The sequence below is a fragment of the Acomys minous genome (assembly GCF_964271855.1).
Source record: "Acomys minous genome assembly, chromosome: 7".
NCBI classification, from domain to species: Eukaryota; Metazoa; Chordata; class Mammalia; order Rodentia; family Muridae; genus Acomys; species Acomys minous.
In genome coordinates, this window is record NC_140488.1 from 118,295,816 (window position 1) to 118,321,469 (window position 25,654).

Here is a 25,654-nt window from a genome sequence, read left to right on the forward strand (position 1 = left end):
CATGGGAGGAAGGGGGGGAGAGGAAGGGGAGGAAGGGAGAGAAACACAATGTTACCCCAGGCCCAGCCCCAGCCCTGCCCCTCTGATCCTGGGGCTGTGCCTGTGACCTTCCCACCCCCAAGCATGGGCCTGGGCCCTGATGGAATCTCAAGGGTAGGAGAACTCTTGCAGCAGATGAGGCTGAGGCCTGGGAGGATGCGGGGTCTGCTGGGAGGACTTGGGTATAAGATAGTGGCGTGGTTTAATGGGAACAGTCTTCGGCCCAATTCTAGGGTAATTTGTTAGGGAGGATGGGATTTCCAGGCAGAAGGAGTAGTCAAGGAAGGGCCAGGGACCATCTGGTAGGGGGCAAGTCAGTCTGAGGGAGAGCAAGTGGAGGGGGCCGGGAAAGCTTTTGGGCCAAGGGTTAGGGGGATAAAATGGACCAGAAGAAGCAGAAAGGGTGGTGTGATGATCTGAGAGACTTCAAAGTGTACCAAGAGGATTTGGGGGTGGACCAGAAAGGAGCCTAGGCTATTAGGGAAAGTTTGAGGAGAGGCTGCGAAGAGTGAAGTGATGGAAGGCTACCAATTGGCCTGAGGGAGTTGGATGGCTGGGAGGAGGGTGATACTGGGCTAGCTGCTGGGCAGAGAGGTACTGGAAATGGTTCATTCAGGCTACTGAGGTGAGCCAAAGGCCTGGAATGGGGGTTTTCCCAGGCCATGTAGGGGAGGAACCTGTGCTGGAAGTAGAGATACTGGGATTCTTCCCTCAACTCTTGGGATTGAAACAACAAGGGGGGAGGGTTTGGCCCAGTCTGGTGAGAGTTCTCAGGCAGATAAGACTTGGCTTTCCTTGGGATCTGGGGATGCCCTGCTGGAGCCAGTGCCCTCTGTGAGCAGCAAAAAGGCCAAGGCTGCTATAGAGATCCCCTTACTTGAGCTGGGGGTGCGGGGGTCCCCCGGCAGCGGCGGTGATGGGTGGCGGCACATCCTGGCTGGGTTTCTGGGCCAGCTGTGGTTTCGTGGGACGTCCAGCAGGACCTGGGCCGCTGGGCCGGGGCTGCTGTGTAGTGGGTGGCCCAGTGCGCGGTCCAGGACCTGCCTGGCTGGCCTGACGAGTGGGACCAGCGGGGCCTGGGGGTTTCTGGGGAGGGCCCTGGCGCTGCTGCCCTCCTGGTGGGGCTCCTGAGGCCTTTGGTGGAGCTGGACCGGAGACAGATGCCTGACGGGTAGCCTGTGGGGGCCCTGCCTGACGCTGTGGAGACGGCGAGGCTGGCGGGCGGGTTGCTGGAGGTGCCCCGGGGCCTCCTGCCACAGGCCTGGACTGGCGGCCTTGACCCTGGGTCATTGGTGTGGCCTGAGATGCGGATTGCTGAGGTGCTGCTGTGGGACTCGGTAGGCGCTGGGGCAGTGGGCTGCCAGCTGGAGGTCCAAGGCCAGAAAGATGCTGCTGGCCCTGGGGGGGTGGGCGCTGTTGCAGTGGGGGACCCTGGCGCTGAGGGCCTGGGCCTGGCTGTGGAGGGCCTCCTAGGAACAGAGAAAGAAAACAAGTTAGAGTAAGTGAGCCAGAGAGATGAGGCTGTTTGGGAAGGCAAACCCAGGAGGTTTGCCCTCACTTACCCTGTGGTGGGGGTCGTTGCTGAGCAGGAGGTCCGGTAGGCTGCTGGGAGGTCTGGCGGCCCAAGGTCAGGGCTCCTGGGGATGGAGTCTGGCAGAAGAGTGGAACAGGAGAGATTAAAAATAGTTCCCAGACAGTGGGAGCAACAGCCAATCAACATGACATGGATTCCCTGTGTACTGGGTGTTGCCCCCATTTGTGGCCAGTTGAGGGCATGTGGGGCTATGAGGCCTGTCACCCCATACTTGGTCAGGAGGCTCTTAAGGATGGCAAGGAAGCAGCCATTTATTGAGGCCACATGGGCCTAACTGTGACACCAGTCTACTGATAGCTCCTCAGTGGCACCAGCTTAATCAAGGGCTGGCCTCCTTCCCAGCTAGTTCAATGCCAAGGGCCTGACCTGGCTGTGGGAGCCCCTGCCAGGGGAGGCATCCCTCTGTCGCTGCCTAGGTAAAGCCTGAGTCATTTTGTTGACCACCAGTTCCACGATGAGTTGTTTGTCTTCATCCTGGTGATCCCCAATGAGCGGCATGGAAGAGCCCACCACCTGTGGAAGGAAAGGGGAGCAAGTATTAGGGGGAGGCAGGAAGTGACGTGCGAGGCCACAAGTGTCAACACACTTTCACTTGGCAGAACAGGGTGCCTGCGAAGAAGAGAGCTCTGTCTAAGTTTCTAAGGGGCACTGATTGTACACCATAAGGAAGGCCTGTCTGTTCCAAGGCTCTGGACAGATTTGTGGGTGGCGTGTTAGAGCTAGCTCTGCAAATCAGAGTCCATGGGGGCAAGTCTGGCCTGCTACATGTTTATTTTTTCCCCTTGTGGCTCATGAGCTAAGGTAGATTCAATATCTTTTTCTTCTTTTTTAAAGGAGGCAGAACCACAGTCACACAGGTGAGTCGAAAACCCACCAGTCTAGCCGTGTACTCACAGGCACGATTTTGCCTCGCCCTCCCAAATTACTAGGATTATGGACATGTACCATAGTCCAGGCTACTCTCAAACTCTTCAACCCCTGCCTCAGCCTTCCAAGTGCTGGGATTACAGTTTCTCACTTCACCCAGCCTCTGATGTCTTTCATTGCTTGGGGGAAAAAAAGACTTCATTTGTGCAAAGGATAGGATATTTAAATTCAGTGTACTTAAACACAGAAGTTGTACCCATATGCACAGCTGCACTAATTTTCCATCTTGTTCGTGGCTGCTTTTGTAGAACCGAGTCAGTAAGAAACTGAATGGCCCAGAAAGCATAAAATATGTGCTTCTGGTCCTCTATAGAAGATGCTTGCTGGTCCCAGCTTTATAGTTCACTGGGCACTTTGCCTTTTACAAAGTGCTTCGCTGTGGTTTCTATGACACCTAAGTGCTTTGCCATTTACCAAGGCATCTCTAGTCACAGAGCACTTTATACCTTAGCAAGTGTTGCCGTTCATCAAGGATATCCAGGCTTTTAGCATTGCCATTTTTCTAGGGGGTGTCCCAGCTCACACAGTACTTTACAGTGTGCACCACCATTCACCGAGGGCTTTGAGTCACAAAATGCCTTACAATATAGACTGTTGTTTCCACGCACCCACCCTTCCCTCTGTGTCCCGCCAATCCCTGGGTGTCCCTACCTCAATAATGTGATCCCTTCCATCCTTGCCGTGCAGCGCTTCCACTGCGCAGATGTCAAGTCCCCCAAAAATCTCGGAGCACGTGTCTACCCACAACTTGTACCTGCCAAGGCAAGGGGCAGGGCAGCTTGTCATTGCTCTGCCCAGAGGATTCTACTCCATCGTTCCTCCTCCCACTCCTCACTTAATGTCTCTCACCTGTCAGACATGGCAATCTGCTCAAGCATGGCGGAGCCGGTGTTGGTCTTCCAGTTCCCTGACACTGATGTCCTCCTAGTAGGGGAGGGGGAGGAGACTTAGTGGGGCCTGAGCTGCATAGGGTAGGGCTCCCTGAAAGGCCTCTGCCTGTCCACTCACATGTAGGCCTTGTAGTTCTGCCCAATCTTCTGGACACGCACATCGTATTTGGCATCAATGAAGGGCTCGGCAGTGGCATATGTCTTGGTCAGTGCCACAACACTTGCAATATCCTGGAAGTCATGTTGGTTGTCAACCTTGACCTGTGGGTATGGGTGTGGGATAAATGCAGCAGTGAGGAGTGGAAGTTATCTGGAGGTATGTATAGACAAATACAGAGTAGATATGCCAAGGCACTCAAGCATGCATAATTATGGGCATCCTGCTTCATACATGTGCACACAAACATAAAGGTGCTTGTATACAACTCTGAATAAGCTAAAAAAAATCACTTCTTTTTGCAGTGCTGGGGACCAAACACAGGGCCTTGCACATGCTAAACAAGCATTCTACCACTGTGCTATGTCCTCAGCCCAAATTAGCCACTTTAAACAGGAGAGTTGCCTGGAGTGTGGAATTACACCTCAATAGAGCTGTAAAAAGAACCGTTCATAGACACAAAAACTCAGTGGTAACACATAATATAAAAACACAGAAGCTGAGACACACTCAAACTTACAAATTACAAATCTGCTTGCTACATACACACAGACAAAATCAGCTGGATGGAAAGCATACTGGACCCCAAGAGCCTGGAACATAAAAGATGATGTGTGATCATCACAGAGCCGTGCTTAGATAGACACAGCCATATGCTTGGTACACTAGCGCAGTAACGGGACATACAATTTGGCTGATTGCATGAGAAAAATATGGGCTGAAAAAAAAATCAGCCAAATATGAAAATACAAAATCCAATTAAGCGAAGACATCCCAGAATGCATCAGCAAATGAAACTATTGTTGCGTATTGAGTGCACAGATGCATATTTAACCACATACAGTGCCGGAACGTGCACTATATAAACATGCATGATGCCCTTCTGGGACTCACCTTGCCCATTCCAGAGTGTGCGTGGCCCATCTTCACGACCACAGGGTATGTTGTGCTGCTGAGCTGGTGAAGATGAAGGCAGAAGAGGCATTGTCAGAGGAGTAGCACTAACCTCCAAGAGCTGGTGACCCATAGTGTGAGCTACACTAGTTACCATTCCCCCCCCCACCCAGAAAAAGGTTGGTCAAAGACGGGTGGAGCAGTCAAATAGTTTCACAGCAACTTTGAGCCCAGAAAAGAATGCACAGCCCTGCCTGCTGGTTACTGGCTCCACTCTTTCAGCCCTAGGCTCCCCATATCTGCTTTCCTGGACAGAGGCCTTAGATGAGGGTGAGGGAACTTCCCGGAAAAGAGAAAGTTTGTTTTGATAATGATTAGATGTTGGAGTGAGTGCGTGTGAAGGTGTGGTAGTTAGCATGCAGCAGGGAGACCTTCAGCCAAGCCTTACTTGGTATCATCATTATGTGTACACACACACCCCTTCAAAACTCAGATGACTCAGCCAAAGCCAGAGCTGTCCACATCTATTGAGAAAGACAGCCACAGGTTCAAATCACATTTAGTTCTGGGACTTGAATCAGCTCATGGGATCGTTTTGCCCGCCAAGTGCTCTTAGCATGGGACGGGAGCCAGTAACTCCTGAGCAGCATGTACTCCACACTATTTTTTTTAAAGAGATTTATCTATTTATCACATATATAGTGTTCTGCCTGCATTTCAGACAGATGAGGGCACCAGGTCTCATTATAGATGGTTATGACCCACCATGTTGGGTTGCTGGGAATTGAACTCAGGACCTCTGGAAGAACAGTCACTGCTCTTAACCACTGAACCAACTCTCCAGCCCCTGTACTCCACACTATTAGGACTCTCAGAGCATACCCATGGGCTCCCTCCCCTTGCTCTCACCTTCATAACAGAAAGAGCCACTCACGCAGTGTAGAAGCACACACGACTCTAGAGGCACACAATAAATGGCCGTACACGGCACTCACCAGCACGGCCACAATAAACAGAAGGATCAATACAACATAGAGAAGGTGAATGCATTTCTAGGCGTTCACATAACCAAATTCCTCTAACTCAGACCTCAGCACATTTCTGGGTCCATGAGAAGTATATCTAGACATTCAACATCTTTTTTTCCACATCTACAATACAAACATACGGAAAATCAAGGCACACAGGGAATACTCACTCCTTGGCATGGACAAATATTCAGACAAGTATGTGTTAGGCAAAGATGTGTTAAGTCTCCCCCTCAGCCCTCCCCCCCCCCTGTGCCCTGGGGCTGGTAGAGGGGTACAAAGTTGGAGGCCCCTAGCCCCATGTGCAAATACAGGGCCCCTGCTTCCTACTGGCAGGGAAAGGACAGCATTCTTGCAGAAGCTCTGGGGTGGTGGCAGTTCCCAACAGGCACAGGAAGTCCTGTAGTCTAAGGGTGACTGATTTGAACTTGAGGCTCTCCCTTGACCTTCAGGTCTTTCCCTCCCTCTACAATCGCCTTCTTCCTCATTTCCCAAACAAGTGACATCACGGGGAGGGGGAGGGCTGAGTGGCATGGTTTTGGAAAAGGGGATGGTGGTTAAGGATGTCATCCAGGCAGCAGGCCAAGGAAACAATGCCAAGATATCTCTCTCCTTCTCTCCCACCTTCCCTCCCTCCCTCCCTCCTTTCCTCTCCTCCCCTTCCCTCCGTGTGTGTGTGTGTGTGTGTGTGTGTGTGTGTGTGTGTGTGTGTGTGTGTGAGAGAGAGAGAGAGAGAGAGAGAGAGAGAGAGAGAGAGAGAGGGAGAGGGAGAGAGCGCGAGCTTCCATTCAGGCATCTACTCATCATACAGAGAAACATGATACATACTTTGCAGCCTTCAACGATCAGAAGCAACACACCTGGCTCTCAGGAAAGGACACAGAACACACTGAGGGACACATGCCACTCTCAGAGGCATAGACACACCAGAAAGCTGTGCACATACAAGCACACTTACTCCTATCTGCTGAGCTTTCTAGAGCCTTGTCATAAACCAGCTTTGCTTCCTCTGTTCCTGTGCTTGAACACAGTGCTGTGGGTGCATCTAAGTGTGTGCCTGTCATAGGTACATACAGGGGGGCTGGGGTTTTCCTGGAGAGCTGTAGCCTGCCATCTTGGCCATATAAAATCCCAGGTAGGTACTGCCTCTCTGGGCCTCAGTTTCCTGATCTGTACAAAGATCAAGCCCTCACGACTTTGTCGGGGTCATCAGGTATTTGCACATGATAGCAGACCCCTATGGGAACCTCACACCTATCCAGTTTGGTGGATAGTCACAGGCCAAATGCCCCTCTTCACTGGCCACCCTACTCCTTTTCAAATCTGAGGCCTCAGTGTAAACAGTTGGCAATTCTGGGCTGACTCAGGTTTTATAGTTAAAGAGCTGGCATCTCAGAAGCAGGGTCATGAAGAGGCAAGACAGAACTTTCCCTGTCTTTACTTCTCCTCAGTCCTGCCACTTAGTTACTCAGCCCCCTGTCTCATCCACTTTCTCACTCACTTTCACAATCAGATAGTTGAAAAATTTGGTTTCCTTCCCTTTCTTCCTTTTTTGTACCTCCCACCATCATCATCACCACCACCACCACCACCACAATAATTTCTTCAGTATCGTTCCTGGACAGGCCACTTATTTCTTCAGTATCGTTCCTGGACAGGCCACTTGAGCCCTTTCTGTCTGTTTTCTCATTAAGTAGTGAAAATAATGTTAGAAATAATAAGTCAAGCTGGGTGTGGTGGCGCATGCCTTTAATCCCAGCACTCGGGAGGCAGAGGCAGAGGCAGGTGGATCTCTGTGAGTTCGAGGCCAGCCTGGTCTACAAAGCAAGTCCAAGACAGCCAAGGCTACACAGAGAGACTCTGTCTCAAAAAAAAAGTCAATTATTTCAGAGAAAAGAAAATCTTAGTATCCACACACTAATGGTCAAAGTGTTGGTTACTATTGTTGATTTAGCACTGCTTAATGGTAATTACATTAAGGAACAAAGCGGACAATAGCAAACAAATGAACAAAAATCCTGGGCTGACAATGTGGCCCAGCAGATAAAGGTGCTTGTGCCTCCATGTCTAAAAATCTGAGTTTGAAACCCAGAACCCACAGGGAAGGAGAGGACTGACTCCTGAAAATTGTCCTCTGAACAATACAAGCATGCTTTGGCATGAGTACAGGCCCATGCACACACATACACACTAAATAAATGGTGTCTTTTTTTCCAAGACAGGGTTTCTCTGTGTAGCCTTGGCTGTCCTGGAACTTGCCCTGTAGACCAGGCTAGCCTCGAACTCACAGTGATCCGCCTGACTGGGCTTCCTAAGTGCTGGGACTGAATAAATGTTTTGTTTTGTTTTGTAAACCCTTAAAACAATGTTTTGTACACAGGAGTACTCTGTTGAGGGCTGGCAGTAAGTTTTTGTGTGCTGTGGTTACTGAACTAATCTAAGTTAATAAAATTTAATTAGCTAAAGTAAATTTACACAAAGATTTTAACAATGATATACAGTAAGTGTTATCACTGCCATTATCACTTTGTGTGTGTGTGTGTGTGTGTGTGTGTGTGTGTGTGTGTGTGTGTGTGTGACAGCATCTCACTATGCATTTTTGGCTGTCTTGAAACTTACTGTATAGACCAGGCTACCCTCAAACTCTCAGGGTTGGCTTGCCTACTGGGATTACAGCCATTATCGTTATTAATGGTCTGTCCTCCTTGTATTAATTGAAGGTGCTAATCAGCCCACAGAAACCTTCCACAAGACTCCAGGGAGTATTCCTGTATCATCAGGAAGCTGATGGGCAGCAGTTGCCTCATCCGACTCCCACCAGGGGTGTGGGCTAGTTGGTGGGGAAGGGGCAGGGCAGGATGGGGTGGGGATGGGTTTTCTACTGACTCACTAGCTTCTCTTACCATCACTCACACCCCCCCTTTCCCCCAAATGCTCACCACACCATTGCCCGCTTGCCAAGATTGTGCCCTGCCTGAGTTAAGATCTCAGGGTCAAGACTCCTAGGTTTAAATTCCAGTTTTGTCTTGTGTTCCTGACAGAGTTCTCTTTGCCCGTTTGGTTTTGCTTCTGTTTAAGACAGGGGTCTCTTGTAGCCAAGGCTATCTTAAAACATTTTCAATTCTAGGCTCCGTGGTCTGCACAACCACAGCAAGGTTTTCGGAAAAGGTTACTACCTAGGCTCTGTCTGCACCCCAGTTCCCTCCCGGTTGTGCCACACTTAACTGCCATCTTGCATAAGTCATGGACACGCTCCATTTCCCCAGTACGTATTTGTGTTTCTTCTCCCATCCTATGTTCCTCAACTGCTTTTTCAGTTAGTCTCTCCTCTGCCCCCGCCCCCACCCCCCCCACCTCCCCCCCAACGCTAGAATGCCAGGTCCACCAGCAAAGCCCTTCTTGTGAGATTGTTACATAGTACATAAAAGGCGTGGGAATGATGTTATTGGCTTCTGCCTTAGGAAGTTTGGCGGATGCGGGAAACTGGAGAGGCACAGAACTTTAGGGGCTTGGCGGTCTTTCCTCAGCCCTTCAAAGCCGCCAGGAAGGAATGTGTATGACGTGGAGCTGGGGGGAAGGGGCGCAGTGGGCTGGCTGGCAGAGGAGGGAGTATCCCTGGACCTATCCTGCAGCCCGCCCCTAGGCTTCAACTCTAGCGGTGGGTGGATGAGTAATGCGTCCAGGAAGCCTGGAGGCTGTGATTTCCGCGCCAACCCCGCCCCTCGCATGGACATTTATTCTCCACCGCTCAGACCCTGCCGCCATCGCTGCAGATCGGGCTCCTAGAGAGACGGCAGAGGTAAGTGGGAACCGGGTATCCAGGCAGAACTAGGGCTTGCTTTGGAGCCTGGTCCCTGCCATACTAACCTCTCAACTTGCCTTGCAGATAACAGGAGCTCTCGTTAGCCAGGGGAAGAAAAAGGGGATTGGGTCTGGAACGACTGTCCCAAGCTGGACTCTCTAGACGCCCACATGCCCTTGGCATTCATGCTCAAGGGCTCCAAACCCACAAGCCTTTAATACCGTAAATACTTCCCAACTCCCCCTGAATTTCCTTATTGTCCCCCAAATCCCTATAGCTCCTGTAACTAACTCCCCCTGCCCCAAACTCTGTCATGTCCAGCTCCTGGAACTTCGAAAGTTCCTCTGCCTTCAAATTCCTCAAGCACTACCATTACCTTACGTCTTCAAATTCAGCCAGACCCTTAACGCCCCAATTTCCTTCAGCTCCCTCAAGCCCGAAACCTACTCTCCAACCCCTCAATATCCCCAACTTCCCAAGCCCTAATGCCCAACCTCTCCTTATATTTCTCCAGTCTCCCAAACTCCAAATTGTTCACTACAAAAATGTCAGACTTCCCACTTCTGTTAAATTCTCAAAGTTGTCAGCTCCTTTATTCACCAACTGCCAAAAACTCCATTATCTTCCAATTCACTGTCTCCTAAATCACTGGGGCTCGATAAATCTTGAGACCGTCCCAACTGTTTAAAAGGCTAGACTTCTCTAGGTTTCTCAATTTTCTTAAGCTGGCCGGGCCTGGTGGCACACACCTGTAATCCCAGCACTTGGGAGGCAGAGGCAGGTGGAGCTCTGTGAGTTCAAGGCCAGCCTGGTCTACAAAGTGAGTCCAGAACAGCCAAGGCTACACAGAGAAACCCTGTGTCAAAAAAACAACAACCAAAAAAATCCCTTAAGATGAGAAAGAGTTCCCTAATCTTCTAGGGCCCATGAGTAAGCAGATCAATTGGACTGGGAACCAACTAACACCTTTTCTCTCCCAGCAGATACCACTATGGCCCCCTTTGCGTCTCTGGCCTCTGGCCTCCTTTTGTTGCTATCACTGATAGCCTCCAGTAAGGCCTGTAGCTGTGCCCCGCCCCACCCACAGACAGCCTTCTGCAACTCGGACATAGGTGAGTCTGGCCCTGTTTCTGTCTCTCAGTCCAGTAGGGCTCATGATGGCAGTTATCTCTAGAACGGCTGGCTGTTCCCTCTGTCAGGTACATGCTGGTACCACAGGTGGCTACCTCAAAGATCATCATCTTACTGAGTTGCCTGCTTACTTTAATTTTTTTTTCTTTTTTAGTTTTTCGAGACAGGGTTTCTCTGTGTAGCCTTAGCTGTCCTGGACTCACTTTGTAGACCAGCTTGGCCTCGAACTCACGGCAGTCTGCCACCTCTGCCTCCCGAGTGCTGGGATTAAAGGTGTGCGCCACCACGCCTGGCACTTTGTTTCACTTTTAATCCCTGCCATGTAATAGTCCTGATCCTCTGTTAAATAATGCTCTTCATGGCACTTCTTAGGGTGTAGAAAGGACCGTGGCAACCAGATTTTGTAGTCAGGGAAAGAGATTGGGTTTAACTCTCAATATTGCATGGGCAAATGGAACAGTTTAGGGGTTGGTGAATGGGACCCTGAGAAGAAATATCATAGGCAAGGAGTAAGAGGATTCAGGCTAAGCCCATTAAAAACAAGATTTGTTTTTATTGATGTGTTTGTGTCTATATGTGCCATGTGTAGTGTGGGGTGCCTGTGGGGGTCCAGAAGGCATCCTATTCCCTGAAGCTCGTTACAAGTGGTTGTGAGCCCCCCCTTTTGTGGATGCTGGGAACCAAACTTGGGCTCCTCTAGAAGAGCAGCAAATGCTCTTAACCGTTAGAACCATAAACTCTACCCCATAAGCTTACTTTTAGTTTTTGAGACCAGGTCTCACTATGTAACCTTAGTTTTTGAGACCAAGTCTCACTATGTAACCCAGGCTGGCCTTGAACTCTTTTTTTTTCTGTTGTTTTTGTTTTTTTTGAGACAGGGTTTCTCTGTGTAGCCTTGGATGTCCTAGACTCACTTTGTAGACCAGGCTGGCCTTGAACTCACAGCGATCTGTCTGCCTCTGCCTTCCAAAGTGCTGGGATTAAAGGCGTGCGCCACTACGCCCGGCTGGCCTTGAGCTCTTAAACCTCCTCACTCAGCCTTCCTAGTCTGAGATTATGGGCCTGTGACAGCACAGACTCTTGATGAAAACTAGCAAGTGTAAACGCCTGGTGGCCCCATCACATAGTGAGGAAAATCAGATGAGGGAGGGTGTTTTCACTAACTTGATTTAGGATACTTCTCTACAGTTGGATTTTAAAGAGAAACTGCACTGATGAGCTTGGAAGAAGGCTAACAAGCCTGAGTAAATTGTGGTGAAGCAAAGACTTATTTGTCAACCCCCTCCCTACTCTAATTCTCCATCACACTTAATAGCTTCTAATAAGCCATATATCTTCCTTTCCCCTTCTGTACTGGGGATTGAACTTAGGATGTCTCATGTGCTACACAAACACTGCACAACTGAGCCACAAACCCAATCCTTTTTGTTAATTTTTATTCTAAAACAGGGTCTCTCTAAGCTGTCTAGACAGGCCTTGCACTTACCCTGCAGTAACCCTCCTTCATTGGCTTCTTTTTTTTTTTAATTTTTTTTTTTTTTTTGGTTTTTCGCGACAGGGTCTCTCTGTGTAGCCTTGGCTGTCCTGGACTCGCTTTTGTAGACCAGGCTGGCCTCGAACTCACAGCGATCCGCCTGCCTCTGCCTCCTGAGTGCTGGGATTAAAGGCGTGCGCCACCACGCCCAGCTCTTCATTGGCTTCTTACAGAGCTGTGGTTACAGGCCTGTGTCCTATGTCTGGCTACTTAATTTTTTTTTCTGTCTCCTCCTGGATTGAACATGAATTCCAGAAGGAAATGGATTCCTTTGTTTGGGTCACTATTCTTTCTCTAACACCCTGAACAGTGGCTGACATACAGCAGGCACTCCAAAATATTTGTTGAGCAAGCTGACAAATAGATATGTGAAAAGGGCTGAAAACAGCACCTGAAAGATGTATAGATGACTCAACAGACGTGGAAGCCATTACGTATGCTGTCTTTATTAGAATTATGATGTATATATGCTTTGCTTTATGAGCTCAGGCTGCCCATCTGACTCCTTATTTTCCCCTTCCTTTCCTCTAGTCATAAGGGCTAAATTCATGGGGTCCCCAGAAATCAACGAGACCACCTTATACCAGCGTTATGAGATCAAGATGATTAAGGTATTTCCCCTCCCTCCCTCCCTCCACAGCAAGCAGTACCTAACCTCTTCCTCTCCCTCAAAATAGAAGCATCTAGCCTTTCGTTGCTGTGGATGGTTTCTGTAATCCTGTGATTCAGATATATAACATCGGGAAAGGGAAAGTGGAGTGGGAGGCTTATGTCAGTAAAAGATACACTTTTTGTCACTCCATGGGCAGATGCTCAAAGGATTCGAAGTTGTGGGGAATGCCGCAGATTTCCGGTTCGCCTACACTCCAGCCATGGAGAGCCTCTGCGGATACATGCACAAGTCCCAGAACCGCAGCGAAGAGTTTCTCATCGCTGGTAAGGTCCCGCCCCTTCGCCTTGGGCCACACCCCTTCATCCTTAGATGCTTCCTGGCAACTGGGAGGAGCGAGGCTCTAAAGGGAAAGGGCCTGGTTGACATGGCGGTGGGAGGGCCTGAAATCTAATGCTAAGCGGGTGACCCCTCCCAATACCACCCAGCCAATCAAAAGCCTGTCGGAATTTTGCTTCTCTTACAGGACGTTTAAGGAACGGAAATTTGCACATCACTGCCTGCAGCTTCTTGGTTCCCTGGCGTAGTCTGAATCCTGCTCAGCAAAAGGCCTTCTCGAAGACCTATAGTGCTGGCTGTGGGGTGTGCACAGTAAGTGCCTGGATCCAGGTCTCCTGGAGATAATTCTTGCAATGGCTTCTTTCCTTCTTTCCCCCTCTGGCTACTGCTTGTCATTATATATCTACTTCCCAAACACAATCACTAGCTTTGCTTTCTCTTGCAATTGCCCCAAACCTGGGACTGCTCTTAAGGAAATTCTGGTTGTTCTGTTATCTTGGGACAGCTGTTCCCTGAAACTTTCTCTGTCTTTCTAACTTTCTTTTGTGACTATTTGGAAATACCATCGTTTGTTTCTGATCTCCCAGCATTTGATGTTGCTTCCCAGGCATGTTCTGCAAGAATTCAAAGTGCTAGTCTCCAAAGCCACAGGGATATGTCGACCATCTGGCTATTTCAGAACTGTTCCCTGATGCCACCAAATATCCTCTGACTCCCAGTCCTTGACAGTTCTGCTGCCTAGCCTCATGCTTAATGTCCCTGCATGCCAACTGTTCCCCGATGCTATCAGTTCTCTGCCTTGTGGGACAGTAGTACCTCAGAAGACCTGCCTGAGTGACTTCAAGTGACAGTTTCCTATTCACTACAGAACACTGGCTTTCTTCTCCCCAAATGGGAGAAGCTGTTCTTGGGTCTAAACACAAGTGGGGCAACAGCAAGCCTTCCCAGCAGCTCTGTGTTGTGGAGCCCTCTATATAGGGGAGGGAACGGGGGGGGGGGTCGGGGATGAGGAGACGAAGTCCTTAGACATGGTCCTTCCTCTCCTTTCCCAGGTGTTTCCCTGTTCATCCATCCCTTGCAAACTGCAGAGTGACACCCATTGCTTGTGGACAGATCAGATCTTCATGGGCTCTGAGAAGGGCTACCAGAGCCGCAACTTTGCCTGCCTGCCACGGAATCCAGGCCTGTGCACCTGGCAATCCCTGGCGGCCTCGGTGACCCGGAACCTGCCCCCAGTGGAAGCGGAAGCCTGAGCACTATTTACCTCCCTTCCCTCTTTCTTTCTCTTAGATGGTGAAATAAAGAACTATCACACAGCAGCACTGTCCTGTTTCTGTGTAGTGTCTGGGAACAAATTCAAGACGCTGATGAGCTGGTGGGAGCATCCAGGGACCAGTGAAAAAGAAAAGATGAAAAATGTTGAATTTGGAGGCTAGAAATCTAGCTTAGTGGTAGAGCACTTGCCTAGCATGTACAAAGCCTTAGGTTCAATCTCTAGCAAAAAAGATTAAAAAAAAAAAAGGTGAGCCCCAGAGTGACTTTGTGAGGTCCAAGGCAGCCAGGACTACACAGAGAAACTCTGTCTCTAAAAACAAAGACAAAAAAATGGTGTTGTGTTTTTATACTTTTAAAAAATGATGTATTGGTAATAATCTCAACATTGGCATTAGCACTGGGTACCTGCAAAATCAGGAATGATAATTCACTTTGGATTATCAACTCCAATTTATTGAAGATTTCCTCTACTCAATATTTTGAGAAATCTTAGAACAGTAATTTTTTTGTTTTCTTTTTATTTTCCTATATATGTTGGTGTAGATCAATAAAGGCTTGTACATGCCATGGCAGTCAAATGACAGCCTTAGGTGTCTGACCTCACCTTTACTTTAAAAAGAGTCTCATTGATCACTGCATACACCAAGCTAGCTTTCCTGGGATTCTTTTTTCTCCTCCTCCCAGTTTACAGACAGACATAAACTACCACAGCCCAGTTTTATGTGGATTTGGGGGGTTCAATCCCAGGTCTTCATATTTGCATGACAAGTGCTTGGTCCACTAAGACATCTCCACAGCTCCATTTTTCCACCACCCCCCTAAGCTTTTGAGACAGGCTGGCCTCAAACTTGCTGTAATCCTCCTGCCTCTGTTTCCTTTTCTATTTGTGTAGCCCTGGCTGTTCTGAATTTACTTTGTAGACCAGGATGGCCTCAAACTCATAGAGATCCGCTTTGCCTCTGCCTCTCAAGTGCTGAGATTAAAGGCATGCATTACCATGCCCGGCGCTCTTTTGAAATTTAAAAATATTTATTTATTTGTTTTTATTTTGCCTCTTTTTTGTTTTTGTTTGAGACAGGGTTTCTCTATGTAACAGCCTTGGCTGTTACGAACTTGCTTTGTAGCCTCACACTCACAGAGAACCACCTGTCTCTACCTGCCAAGTGCTGAGATTAAAGGCCACCACACCTGGCCCTGTGTCTGTTTCTTGATTTCTGGAATTATAATAGACATGGGCCACTACCCCATGCTTACTCTAGAAATGTCTAATTCCTACTTGTCCATACTTCTCTAGTTAATAAATTATCCCACAGCTGAAAAATTCCCCTATTCACAAATATTACCCATTGACAAGTTCATTGAAAAACACCCTATCAGTTGGTAAACATCTCTCCTTGCCTCCGGCTTTATCCTGGTAGTCTAATGAAGATGCTCCATCCAAGCCTTTGTACTTCCTAAATCTGACATAGTGAAAGGAAGGGGTCCTGGAGACATTGTCACCTATCCAAGGACTCTGGAAAATGGGATACACCTGACCTTGAATCAGCAGAGAAAAGGATCAATGCTGAGATCCTCTAGATCTGATCTACTCTCGTTCTTTTTAGACATGGAATTAAGGATTAATGTATTCATTTTCTTCTTTTTATTTGTGGTACTAGGGATTGACCCTAGGGCTTTATATGTGCTAGGTAAGCAGCAAGCACTTTAATACTAGGCTATATCCTGTAGGCCCACATATGGTTTAAAATGAGGACCACTCAGGTCTCAGAACCAGACCCTCAAATTCTGGTTCCCTTTCTTGATCATCTTTCTCTGTAAAATTTGAAAGGGAAACCTGACAAACATCTGTCTAGTGTTTCCAGCTCGTACAGATGGTCCCAGGTCTGTCCAACCCCTCTCTACCAGCCATATAAAGATTCTGACCCAGGAACCAGAATTTCAGATTGGCGCACTCAAGGAAACACTTTAGTATTGTGTTGACACGAATTTGCTTGAAAAAAAAAAAGACTCCAATGTGCTTCTTTAGTGAACAAAGTGACCCTCAAATTCACTCCCATCAGACTATCCTCTACTCCTATCAACAGGAACAGGTATGTATGGTATCCTTGTCTGCAATCTTAGCACTTGGAAGGCTTAGGCAGGAAGATCACAAGTTTAAAAGCAGCCTGGGCTACATAGGATGATCCTTTCTCAAACACACACACACACACACACACACACACACACACACACACACACAGAGAGAGAGAGAGAGAGAGACAGACAGACAGACAGACAGACAGACAGGCAGGCAGATATTAGAACTAACACATGTTTTGGGTTGGGGGGTGTAGTTCATTGATCTAACTTACAAAGCAAAACATGAACGTCTCTATCTAAAGGATGTTCTAGGTCAACACATGTGCCCCCCCCCCCCCCCCGGTCCTCTGTGGTCTTGCCTTATAGTTTTGTACATTTCTTGGAGGTGCAAGCAGGCCCAAGTTATAACTCTATATATCAGGCTGGGCAGAATTTTTTTAAAAAGACAGTATCTCCTATATTGCTTTGACTGGAACTTGCTATGTAGCTGAAGCTGGCTTTGAATTCATCATCCTCCTGGCCCGGCCTCCTTAAGCCTGGGGATATGGGCAAGTATCACTGTGCCCAGCCTTGAGCAAGCAGATTTTGAGCACATAGTACTTATTCCCTTGAGTGGAAGAATGCCTGCTGCAGCAACAGGGTCTGCATAAACACTGTGCTGATGGCTATAAGTGCAAGGGAGAGGCCTGGGTCCTGTATTGGCCCTGGTAGCTTCGTTGACATTGCTTCAGGTGTCTGAAAGATTTGGGTGGCTTCTGTCCAGTTACCAAACCCTAGTACCAGCTCCCTGAACACCACCTCAACTATTTTAGCCCTTAGAAGGAAGCGGGGGTGGGGGGGTGGGGGAGTAGGGGGGGGTGGCAGAGGGAGGATGAAACCTAGCTCTGCTGAGTCATTCTTCCACCAACCTGTCCACCAGGCAGGTAGGACCTATACCCAGACCCAGTATGTAGGAGAAAATACAGGCATGACCTGATGGCCATTCTACCTGGTACATTGCACTTCCAATTAAGAAGCATGACATGCCATGCTTCTGAATATTCCCAGAAGCCAGAACACTGAATTCTGAAGTAGCATGGGTAGCTGGCCCATTGACGTGTCTGCGCTCTCCATGTCTCCTTTAATGCCCTGCTTTTGCATAGAGACCTCAATGCTATGAGGGCTCACAGTCCAGTCTGAGGTAAATGTGCTAACCAACCACAGTCATAGGCTTCACTGAATAAGTAGTTGCTCTATGCAATAAAACAGAAGCTGTTACCTGAAAACATTTCTGGAGTGGTTTATCTCTACACTCTTTACCAACCCACAGACATGGCAGTCTTGTTGGGGGACACCCCAGTACCGATTGCCATGGTAGTAGTGGAGCATGGACAGGGCTGACAAATACCTTCAGGGTACACAGAGTTCAGAACAGCATACAAGGCCGTTCCCCAACCCCCCACCCCCGAGACCCAGGACAAACTCTTGGCAGTATTTGTAGTTCTTGGAATCCCCATCTCCCATCACTTTTCTAGAAAAACCATTGGACAACCTCAAAAGTCACCATGTCCATTTGTGACCCTCTTTGAGAAAAAGGCCATCACAGCTGAGATGAAGTGCATGGAGGTGGGGGTCACAGCCCTATGATGTACATAGCATGAGATCCAGTCTAACTGATGACCTGGGGATTGGTTTGCCCCTTTCCTGAGCCTCAGTGCTTCTCCTTTAAAAAAAAAAGAGCATCACAGTCCTTACCCAGACCCTTTAGAGTAGCAGGCACTGGATGATGATTTTTTTGCCATGTGGAGAGTGAGTGAATGAAGTTCTGAGTGACTGGGCTGCTGACATGGGGATGACTTGTCAAGCACTCCAGTGTCTCAGCCCAATGGGAGTGGCAAAGCCTTCCCTGTGTGATGCTCAGCGGGACAGCAAAGTCTTCCTGAGGCATCCTAGTGCAAATGCTGACAGTGTGTGCAGAAAATGGACACGGTAGCCCCACCCCTATGTTTATGGCCTGAAGACTGCTCCTATCAAGATTAGATAAACTCCTTGATTTAACTGTGTAACACAAACACTGTCTCCTTTTTGAACTGTATGCAATAACCCCACCTCCCTGCTCAACTATATATAACAAACATGCTGAGCTGGGGGTGGAGGAAAGAGGCCTGTGGTTTCTCCATCAGAGAGCCTGGACTATCCCACCACAGTTTTCTGTGTCAGTATCTGTGTGTCTGTGTTTCTGTGTGTCCGTCTTTTCTCCATTCCCTGGAAGCCCTAGTGAAGTCCCTGAGGCCTGCAGGAGTGCAGCCACAGTCCTTTGCATACTTTTTTCTTTTTCAGTTTTTACTTTTATGTGTTCGAGTAGTTTTGCTAGCATGCAGCTCTGTGCCCAAGGACTCTAGAAGATGGAATCAGATTGCCTGGGATGGGAGTTTTGGCCAGTTGTGAACCACCATGTGGATGCTGAAAATTTAACTTAGGTCCTCTGGCAGAAGCTGAGCCATCTCTTCAGTCCCAACCCTTCAAAGTTTTTGCTTTTCTCTTTGTTTTGTTGTTTGTTTTAGGTAAAAACATGTAAATCACTTAGGGTGCGGTGGGCCATGCTTTTTAATCCCAGCACCAGGGAGGGAGAGGCAGGTGGGTCTCTGTGATTTTGAGCCTTGCCTAGTCTATATAACAAGGTCCAGGCCAGTTAAGGCTATACAGGGAGACTTTTTCCTCAAAAAAACCAAACAACAAAAACAAATGGACCTCTCAGGAAGGAGATGTGCTAGTGCACTTGCCTAACAGGTACACAGGGCTGAGTTGCATCCCTAGCCTGAGCCCTGTAGAAAAGATACCATAGAGCTGTCATATTAATAACTAAACATGCAGTATTAATAACCTTGACCTAATTTCTAGGCAGACATGAACCCTGAAGTTTGGGTCATCTGCATTCCAATCTTGCTCCTTCCATGTGTTCTTGGGGAAGTGAAATTGCTAGTCCATGTTTCAGTTCCTGCATCTGCAAAACGGGCATAAAAAGATGCCTAATTCATAAGGATAATGGATGTATGAAATGAAATGACATACGCAGTGCTTGAAACAGTGCTAGAAATGTAGTGCTTACAAGTAGTAGTCACAGTAGTGATAATTATCGGTAGTTATTATTACAATACTATACATTGTATTTAATATTAGAAATAATAAGCAATGGAAATGTGTAGTATTAGTAGCAATAGTTCAATGCACTCTGGAAATGAAACTCAGTTTAATTCACGATTGTGATAGTCTCCCTCCAGAATGTAACAGATATTTAACATGCTCATTTGTAGTATTCTTTTTAAAAATTTTTAATTATTATTATTATTTTGGTTTTCAAGACAGGGTTTCTCTATGATAGCCTTGCCTGTCTTGGACTCACTTTGTAGACCAGGCTGTCCTCGAACTCGCAGAGATCCACCTGCCTCTGCCTCCCAAGTGCTGGGATTAAAGTCATGTGCCACCACTGCCCAGCATGTAGTATTCTTTTTAATATGCCACTTTCTAGTGTGAAAATCTCTCCTCTGGCAAGTATCAATATTCTCAAAGACTTATGAGGAAAACAAATCTCCCAAGAGAGATACTGTTACTCACTGTGCAATCCTCATTGTGGATAAATTCCTACTTTTATAAATACTATTGCCAAAGTTACAGAAGCCAAATCTCCAAGTCCTTACAAATTATTCCTTTGAATAGTCCATTTTCCCCATGGAGACAATCCTATCACAAATATCTCACTAAGAAATAATCTTTTATTCCCATTTCATAGACATGCCCCAATAGTTAACCTATAGACAAATATCTCTTTTTATAAACACCCAGCAGCAATCTACTGCCTTCTGATGGACCCCAGTCACAAATATCTTTCTTAATAATTATCCACATGTTAGATATCTCCCTGTTGACAAATATTTTTTCATGACTAACTATCTACACAATCTTTTTGGACAAATTTTCCCATTCACAAATTGTGATCTACTAGTATATTTCCCCATTTCAGTTATGAATGATAAACCTCCCCTGTGATATCTTCCCCCAGTCCCCTCAATAAGCTTCCAAACTGGTCACTCACAAATACTACCACGGATAATTATCTCATTAATGATCCTGATAAAAATTCTTCCATTCATAAAAATCCATCTAGTCATATATACTTCCTATGAATTGGCTCCAACTGACACATTTTTTATCTTAGGTATGTCCAGGTGGAAAATACCCTTGCTAGAATATCTCCCAACATATACCCCATATGGTGAGCCATTTTTCTCAACTACACAGTGACAGATGGGGAGGTCAATTTGTGCATGTACGGTTTACTGGAGATTTAACCTGGGGCCTTAGACATGCTTGGCAAGTGCTCTACACTTTGTTACAGCATTAGCTCAGAGAAGTGGATTTATGTAAGGCACAGACTTTCCATTTCTTATCAATAGTAAAGCTCCACAAAAGAAAAGAAGGACAGCACAAATTCTCTCTGAATAGGAGAGTGAAAAGATAGTGTCTATGTAGCCACAACTGGCCTCCAGCTCTTTTTTTTTTATAGTCCCTTCTCTCTCTCTCTCTCTCTCTCTCTCTCTCTCTCTCTCTCTCTCTCTCTCTCTCTGGTTTTTTGAGACAGGGTTTCTCTGTGTAGTCTTGGCTGTCCTGGACTCGCTCTATAGACCGCCTGCCTCTGACTCCCAAGTGCTGGGATTAAAGGTGTGCACTCTCAATCCCCTGCTGTGACCCTTTATCTCCCACATTCTGCTATTCCCTATGCCCTTTTCCTTGTCTATGCTTCCTCCACCTCTCCTCCTGACATTCTGCTCCTTTTGCCCAGCATTTGGAAGTAGAGGCAGGCAGATCTCTGTGAGTTTAAGAGCAGTTCGCTCTATGTAATGAGTTCCAGAGCAGCCAGGGATACATAGTGAGACACTGCTTTAAAACAAAACAAAACAACAACAAAAACCACTGAGCACCCAAAAGAAACTCCTACCCCATCAACATACCTCCTCTGTCTTTCCTGTAACTCCTCTTGTCTTCTCCCCCAACCCCAAATTCTCACATTCCTGATATTGTTTATTCTTACCTCAAAATATCCTCTCTTCACAGAAACCAGGGATCCTGGACCCAGGGAAGGGACTGGAGCCAGAGGTCTTGGGGATCTGACACTACTTTGCTATGAGCTCTCAGTAACTATTGGCTATGCCACAAATCATTTGATGTGAGGTAGCAAAGGAGGGGAATTCCCTATTCCCACAACAAGCACCTCAAGTCTGTGTGACAAAGTTGGCATGACCTAATCAAAAGGCGTGGAGAGTGGAGGTGAAGAAACAGTCAGTTGTGCTTATGGGAATCTTCCTCTCGTTTCCTCTCCACCTTTGACCATTTAGATACAACCGAGCTAGACAGTCCTCAGAGGAATCCCTCCATCCTGCATCCTGTATGGAAATAGATGGGATACTGAGCTAGAGGAACTCCAATCACAGATGGAGCTTGAGCATCTCCAACCAACATTTCCTGGTGCAGTATGAAGAAGACAGCTCCTGTGCAAATCTAGGCCCAGCTTTTAGATGTTATTGGGCTTTTGTTGTTGTTTTGTTTTATTTTTGTTTTTTGGATACAAGGTTTCTCTGTGTGGCCTTGGCTGTCCTGGACTCACTTTGTAGACCAGTCTGGCCTCCAACTCACAGAGATTCGCCTGCCTCTGCCTGCTGAGTGCTCGGATTACAGGTGTGCACCACCGTTCACTGGCTTAGGCCCAGCTTTTGATCCTCCATGGTTCACAGTGAGGTGGTGGACAAAAGAAGGAACGTCTTGGTAAGGTGTCCTGTGGGGAGTCTAATGCCTCTCCCACTACACTTCCCCTGTTCACTTTGTCTATTTGCCAGGCACAGAAGTCCTACTCTCTGGCCATGCCAAAATGACCTCTGCACAAGACACCAAGAAGCATGGCTATCCTACCAGATAGCAGAACTTAATGCGAAGATATTGTTATGATGCTATGATGCCAGGAATAGTGGGATATATTTGTTATCCTAGCATGTTGAAAGTAGAGGCAAAAGGATCAGGAGTTCAAGGCCAACTTTGGCCACATAAGGAGTTTTCTTGTTTTTTTTTTTTCCTCCTTTCTTTTTCCCTTTGGTTTTAAGACAGGTTTCTCTACATAGCCCTAGCCATCCCAAAACTCAATATGTAGACCAGGCTGGTCTCAAACTCACAGAGATCCTCCTGCTTTTTGCCTCCTGCGTTCTGGAATTGAATTAAAGATATGTACTGCTATGTCCAGTTACATACAGAGTTTGCGGTAAGCCTGGGCAACATGAGACTGTGCCATATAATAAAGAAACAAACGAATGAACAGACAGCTGACACTGATACAGGTACAGAGAAAGGGATTAGGAGAACTGAACAGAGTGAAGACCTCCTTCATATGTATATAAAATGTTAATAATGGGGGCTGGAGAGATGGCTCAGTGGTTAAGAGTGCTGCCTGCTCTTCCAAAGGTCCTGAGTTCAATTCCCAGCAACCACATGGTGGATCAGAACCATCTGTAACATGATATGGTGCCTTCTTCTGGCTTGCAGGAGTACATGCAAGCAGAGCACTGTATACATAATAATAAATAAATCTTAAAAAATAAAATGTTAATAATAATATATAAAAGGGGTGGTATACTACATTAGTAGGGGGAAATTATATATAAGGCAAAGTATGAACTGATACCTACCTACCTGCTACAGTTTGGATACAGCGTCAGTGTGTCCCCAAAGGTCTGTGTGTTGGAAGCTTGGTCCCTAGTGTGGTTGTGTTGATGGGATGGAACTTTTAAAAAGTGAGGGTCCAAAGGAAGGTGGTTGAGCCCTTGGGGATATGGTGCTTGGAAGACATTAATGTAGTTCTCACGGGACTGTGTAAGTTCCCTAGATGTGTTGTTATAAAAAGTATGAGCCTAGTCCCTGAACCTCCCTGGCTTCCTGTCTTGTCATGTGATCATTCCCTCATGTATGCACACCCAGAGCAAACTACAGCACTGCTACATACTGCATATTAAAATCTATTTCAGATGAATGAATAATATCAATGCAATGCTTTATCAATGCTTTACTATAAAGCCCCTCTTGTCTCTGGTCACTGGAGTTGTCATTGATCTCAGAAACTACATTTCCATATGTGTATGGATCTGTACCCAGATTTTTAAGTTTTGTTCCATTGCTTTTTATATTTATTATTATTGTTGTGATTGTTCTGTAGGTGTGCAATGTGTGTGCACATTGATTTGCATGAGCCACAATGTGTCAGAAGACAACTTTGTGGAGTTGGCTTTCTCCTTCCACCATGGCTTCTAGGGAGAAAATTTAGAGATCATCAGGTGTGTGCGGCAAGCACCTTTACCTGCTCAACCATCTTGCTGGCCCAAATTTTGTCCTTTTACACTTCAGTCTGTTTATCCATGTGGCATCATAACATTTAAATAATAAGCTGGGCATGGTGGCGCCTGCCTTTAATCCCAGCACTCAGGAGGCAGAGGCAGGCAGATCTCTGTGAGTTCGAGGCCAGCCTGGTCTACAAAGTGAGTCCAGGACAGCCAAGGCTACACAGAGAAATCCTGTCACAAAAAACAAAAAAAACTTTTTTTTTAAGTAATAAAACTCTCATGGTGTGTTTGGTGGCGGAGGCATTAGATTTCCTGTAGCCTGGTAGCATCTGCACCTCCTCAGAGCTTGTCTTTGTCAGGATTCTCCTGGTCATTCTTCTGTGTTTACTCTCCTGTGGGCACTTCCTATCAACTCATCTAGTTCTAGGTAAAAGTTTATAGGTTTATTTTTGATAGTCATACTGTTAGCAAATTAAAGAACTGAGCATAGAAATGAACTTTTTAATGACACCGGTTCGTTCCAGCCAACCATAAGGAGCAAAACAAAGCTTGATTAATTATGTTTTTACATCCTTTAAGAGCGTTTTAAACTTTTCCTCATAAGTCTGTGCGTCCCTTATAAATGTCATGCTGAAGCATGCGATCTTTCCCCCTTTATGCTTGACAATTTCACACAGGCACATAATGAAATACGGTCAGATCTATCTCCTATTTCTTCCTTCAACTTCCCTAATACATCCCTTAGCACATCCCACTCCCAATATCTTGTTTGCTTTTATAACCCACTAAATCCAGTTATTAAAGTATTTTAAAATATTTTTTGTGGTTATTGTGAATATTGTTTTCTAGTATATCTTCTATTATTGTTTTTGATATATCCGAAAACTACTGATTTTCATATATTCATCATACACTCTGCAATGTTACTATTATATTATCTTATTGCCTAGGCTAGCATTATTATTGGTTTGTGTGTGTGTGTGTTTTCTAGGTATACCATCATATTATCTACAAAGATATTTTATTATTTTGGGGATCAAGCCCAGGGATTTGTACATGCTAGGCAAGTACTCTGCCACTATGATACATTCTTGGCCCAAATAAAGATTGTCAAATATCCTCTTCTTATGGCTGTAATTGGTTTTTTTTCTTGTTTTCTCGAGACAGATTCTCTTTGTGTTAGCCTTGGCTGTCCTAGACTCGCTTTGTACACCAGGCTGGCCTTGAACTCACAGCCATCCACCTGCCTCTGCAACCTGAGTGGCTGGAATTGTTTTTAATACAACTAATTGTATTGATTCAACATTTTTAGAAAAATGTCAAAAAGAAGTAGAGGCAGTGAGCACCTTTGCCTTGCTCCTGTTCTTACTGGAAATGCCTTCAGTATGGTCCATTATGGTGATCTTTTTAGAATTGAGATATACAATTTACCATGTTACCATGGTAAAGCACTACCAATTGATGTATTTTTGAATGCTTTTATTAAAATATGCTCTCAAAAGTTTCCTAAATATCTATGGAAAACTATAATTTTCTCTTTAGATCTATCAATATAGAGCATTATTGTAATACATTACTTAAATGAAATATTCTTGTGCTCTTATAAGAAGGAAACTCTCTTGATTTTCCTTCCTTCCTTTTTTTTTTGGTGGAGTGGTTGTTTTGTTTGTAGAGACAGTCTCACTTTGTAGCCCAAGTTGTCCTGAACTTTACTATAGAGTCTAGGCTAGCCTAGACTTGAGACATGCCTCTTGAACCACCATGACTGCTCTTTTTTAAAAAAATTATTTATCATGTATACTGTTTTGCCTGCTTGTGTGTCTTCATGCCAGAAAAAGGCACCAGATCTCATTATAGATGGTTGTGAACCACCATGTGGTTGCTGGGAATTGAACTCAGGACCTCTGGAAGAGCAGCCAGTGCTCTTAACCTCTGAGACATCTTTCCATCCCACAACTGCTTTTCTTCTTCTTCTTCTTCTTCTTCTTCTTCTTCTT

At 46.3% G+C, this 25,654-nt stretch overlaps 2 protein-coding genes across 4 annotated transcripts in view; one reads left to right on the forward strand and one right to left on the reverse strand.

Annotated features, from left to right (window-relative positions):
* SYN1 (synapsin I) overlaps positions 1 to 25,654 on the reverse strand; it is a 54,594-nt gene that overhangs the window by 1,121 nt on the left and 27,819 nt on the right. For both annotated transcript variants that reach the window (XM_084789498.1, XM_084789497.1), the window contains exons 6-12: positions 4,502 to 4,564; positions 3,569 to 3,711; positions 3,410 to 3,484; positions 3,212 to 3,314; positions 2,000 to 2,146; positions 1,602 to 1,689; positions 917 to 1,508 (exon numbers count right to left, since the gene is read on the reverse strand). In XM_084789498.1, coding sequence (XP_084645624.1) covers positions 917 to 1,508; positions 1,602 to 1,689; positions 2,000 to 2,146; positions 3,212 to 3,314; positions 3,410 to 3,484; positions 3,569 to 3,711; positions 4,502 to 4,564 — 1,211 coding nt within the window. The remainder of the gene's footprint in view (positions 1 to 916; positions 1,509 to 1,601; positions 1,690 to 1,999; positions 2,147 to 3,211; positions 3,315 to 3,409; positions 3,485 to 3,568; positions 3,712 to 4,501; positions 4,565 to 25,654) is intronic.
* Positions 9,193 to 14,264, forward strand: TIMP1 (TIMP metallopeptidase inhibitor 1). Of its 2 annotated transcripts, none has more exons than XM_084789330.1 (6): positions 9,193 to 9,328; positions 10,312 to 10,443; positions 12,528 to 12,607; positions 12,806 to 12,932; positions 13,133 to 13,257; positions 13,998 to 14,264. In XM_084789330.1, the coding sequence occupies exons 2-6, from the start codon at positions 10,323 to 10,325 to the stop codon at positions 14,196 to 14,198; spliced, it is 654 nt and encodes a 217-aa protein (XP_084645456.1). In that variant the 5' UTR covers positions 9,193 to 9,328; positions 10,312 to 10,322; the 3' UTR covers positions 14,199 to 14,264. The 2 variants fall into 2 exon arrangements, with proteins under 2 accessions (XP_084645456.1, XP_084645455.1); XM_084789329.1 differs by having other exon boundaries at positions 9,194 to 9,328; positions 10,315 to 10,443.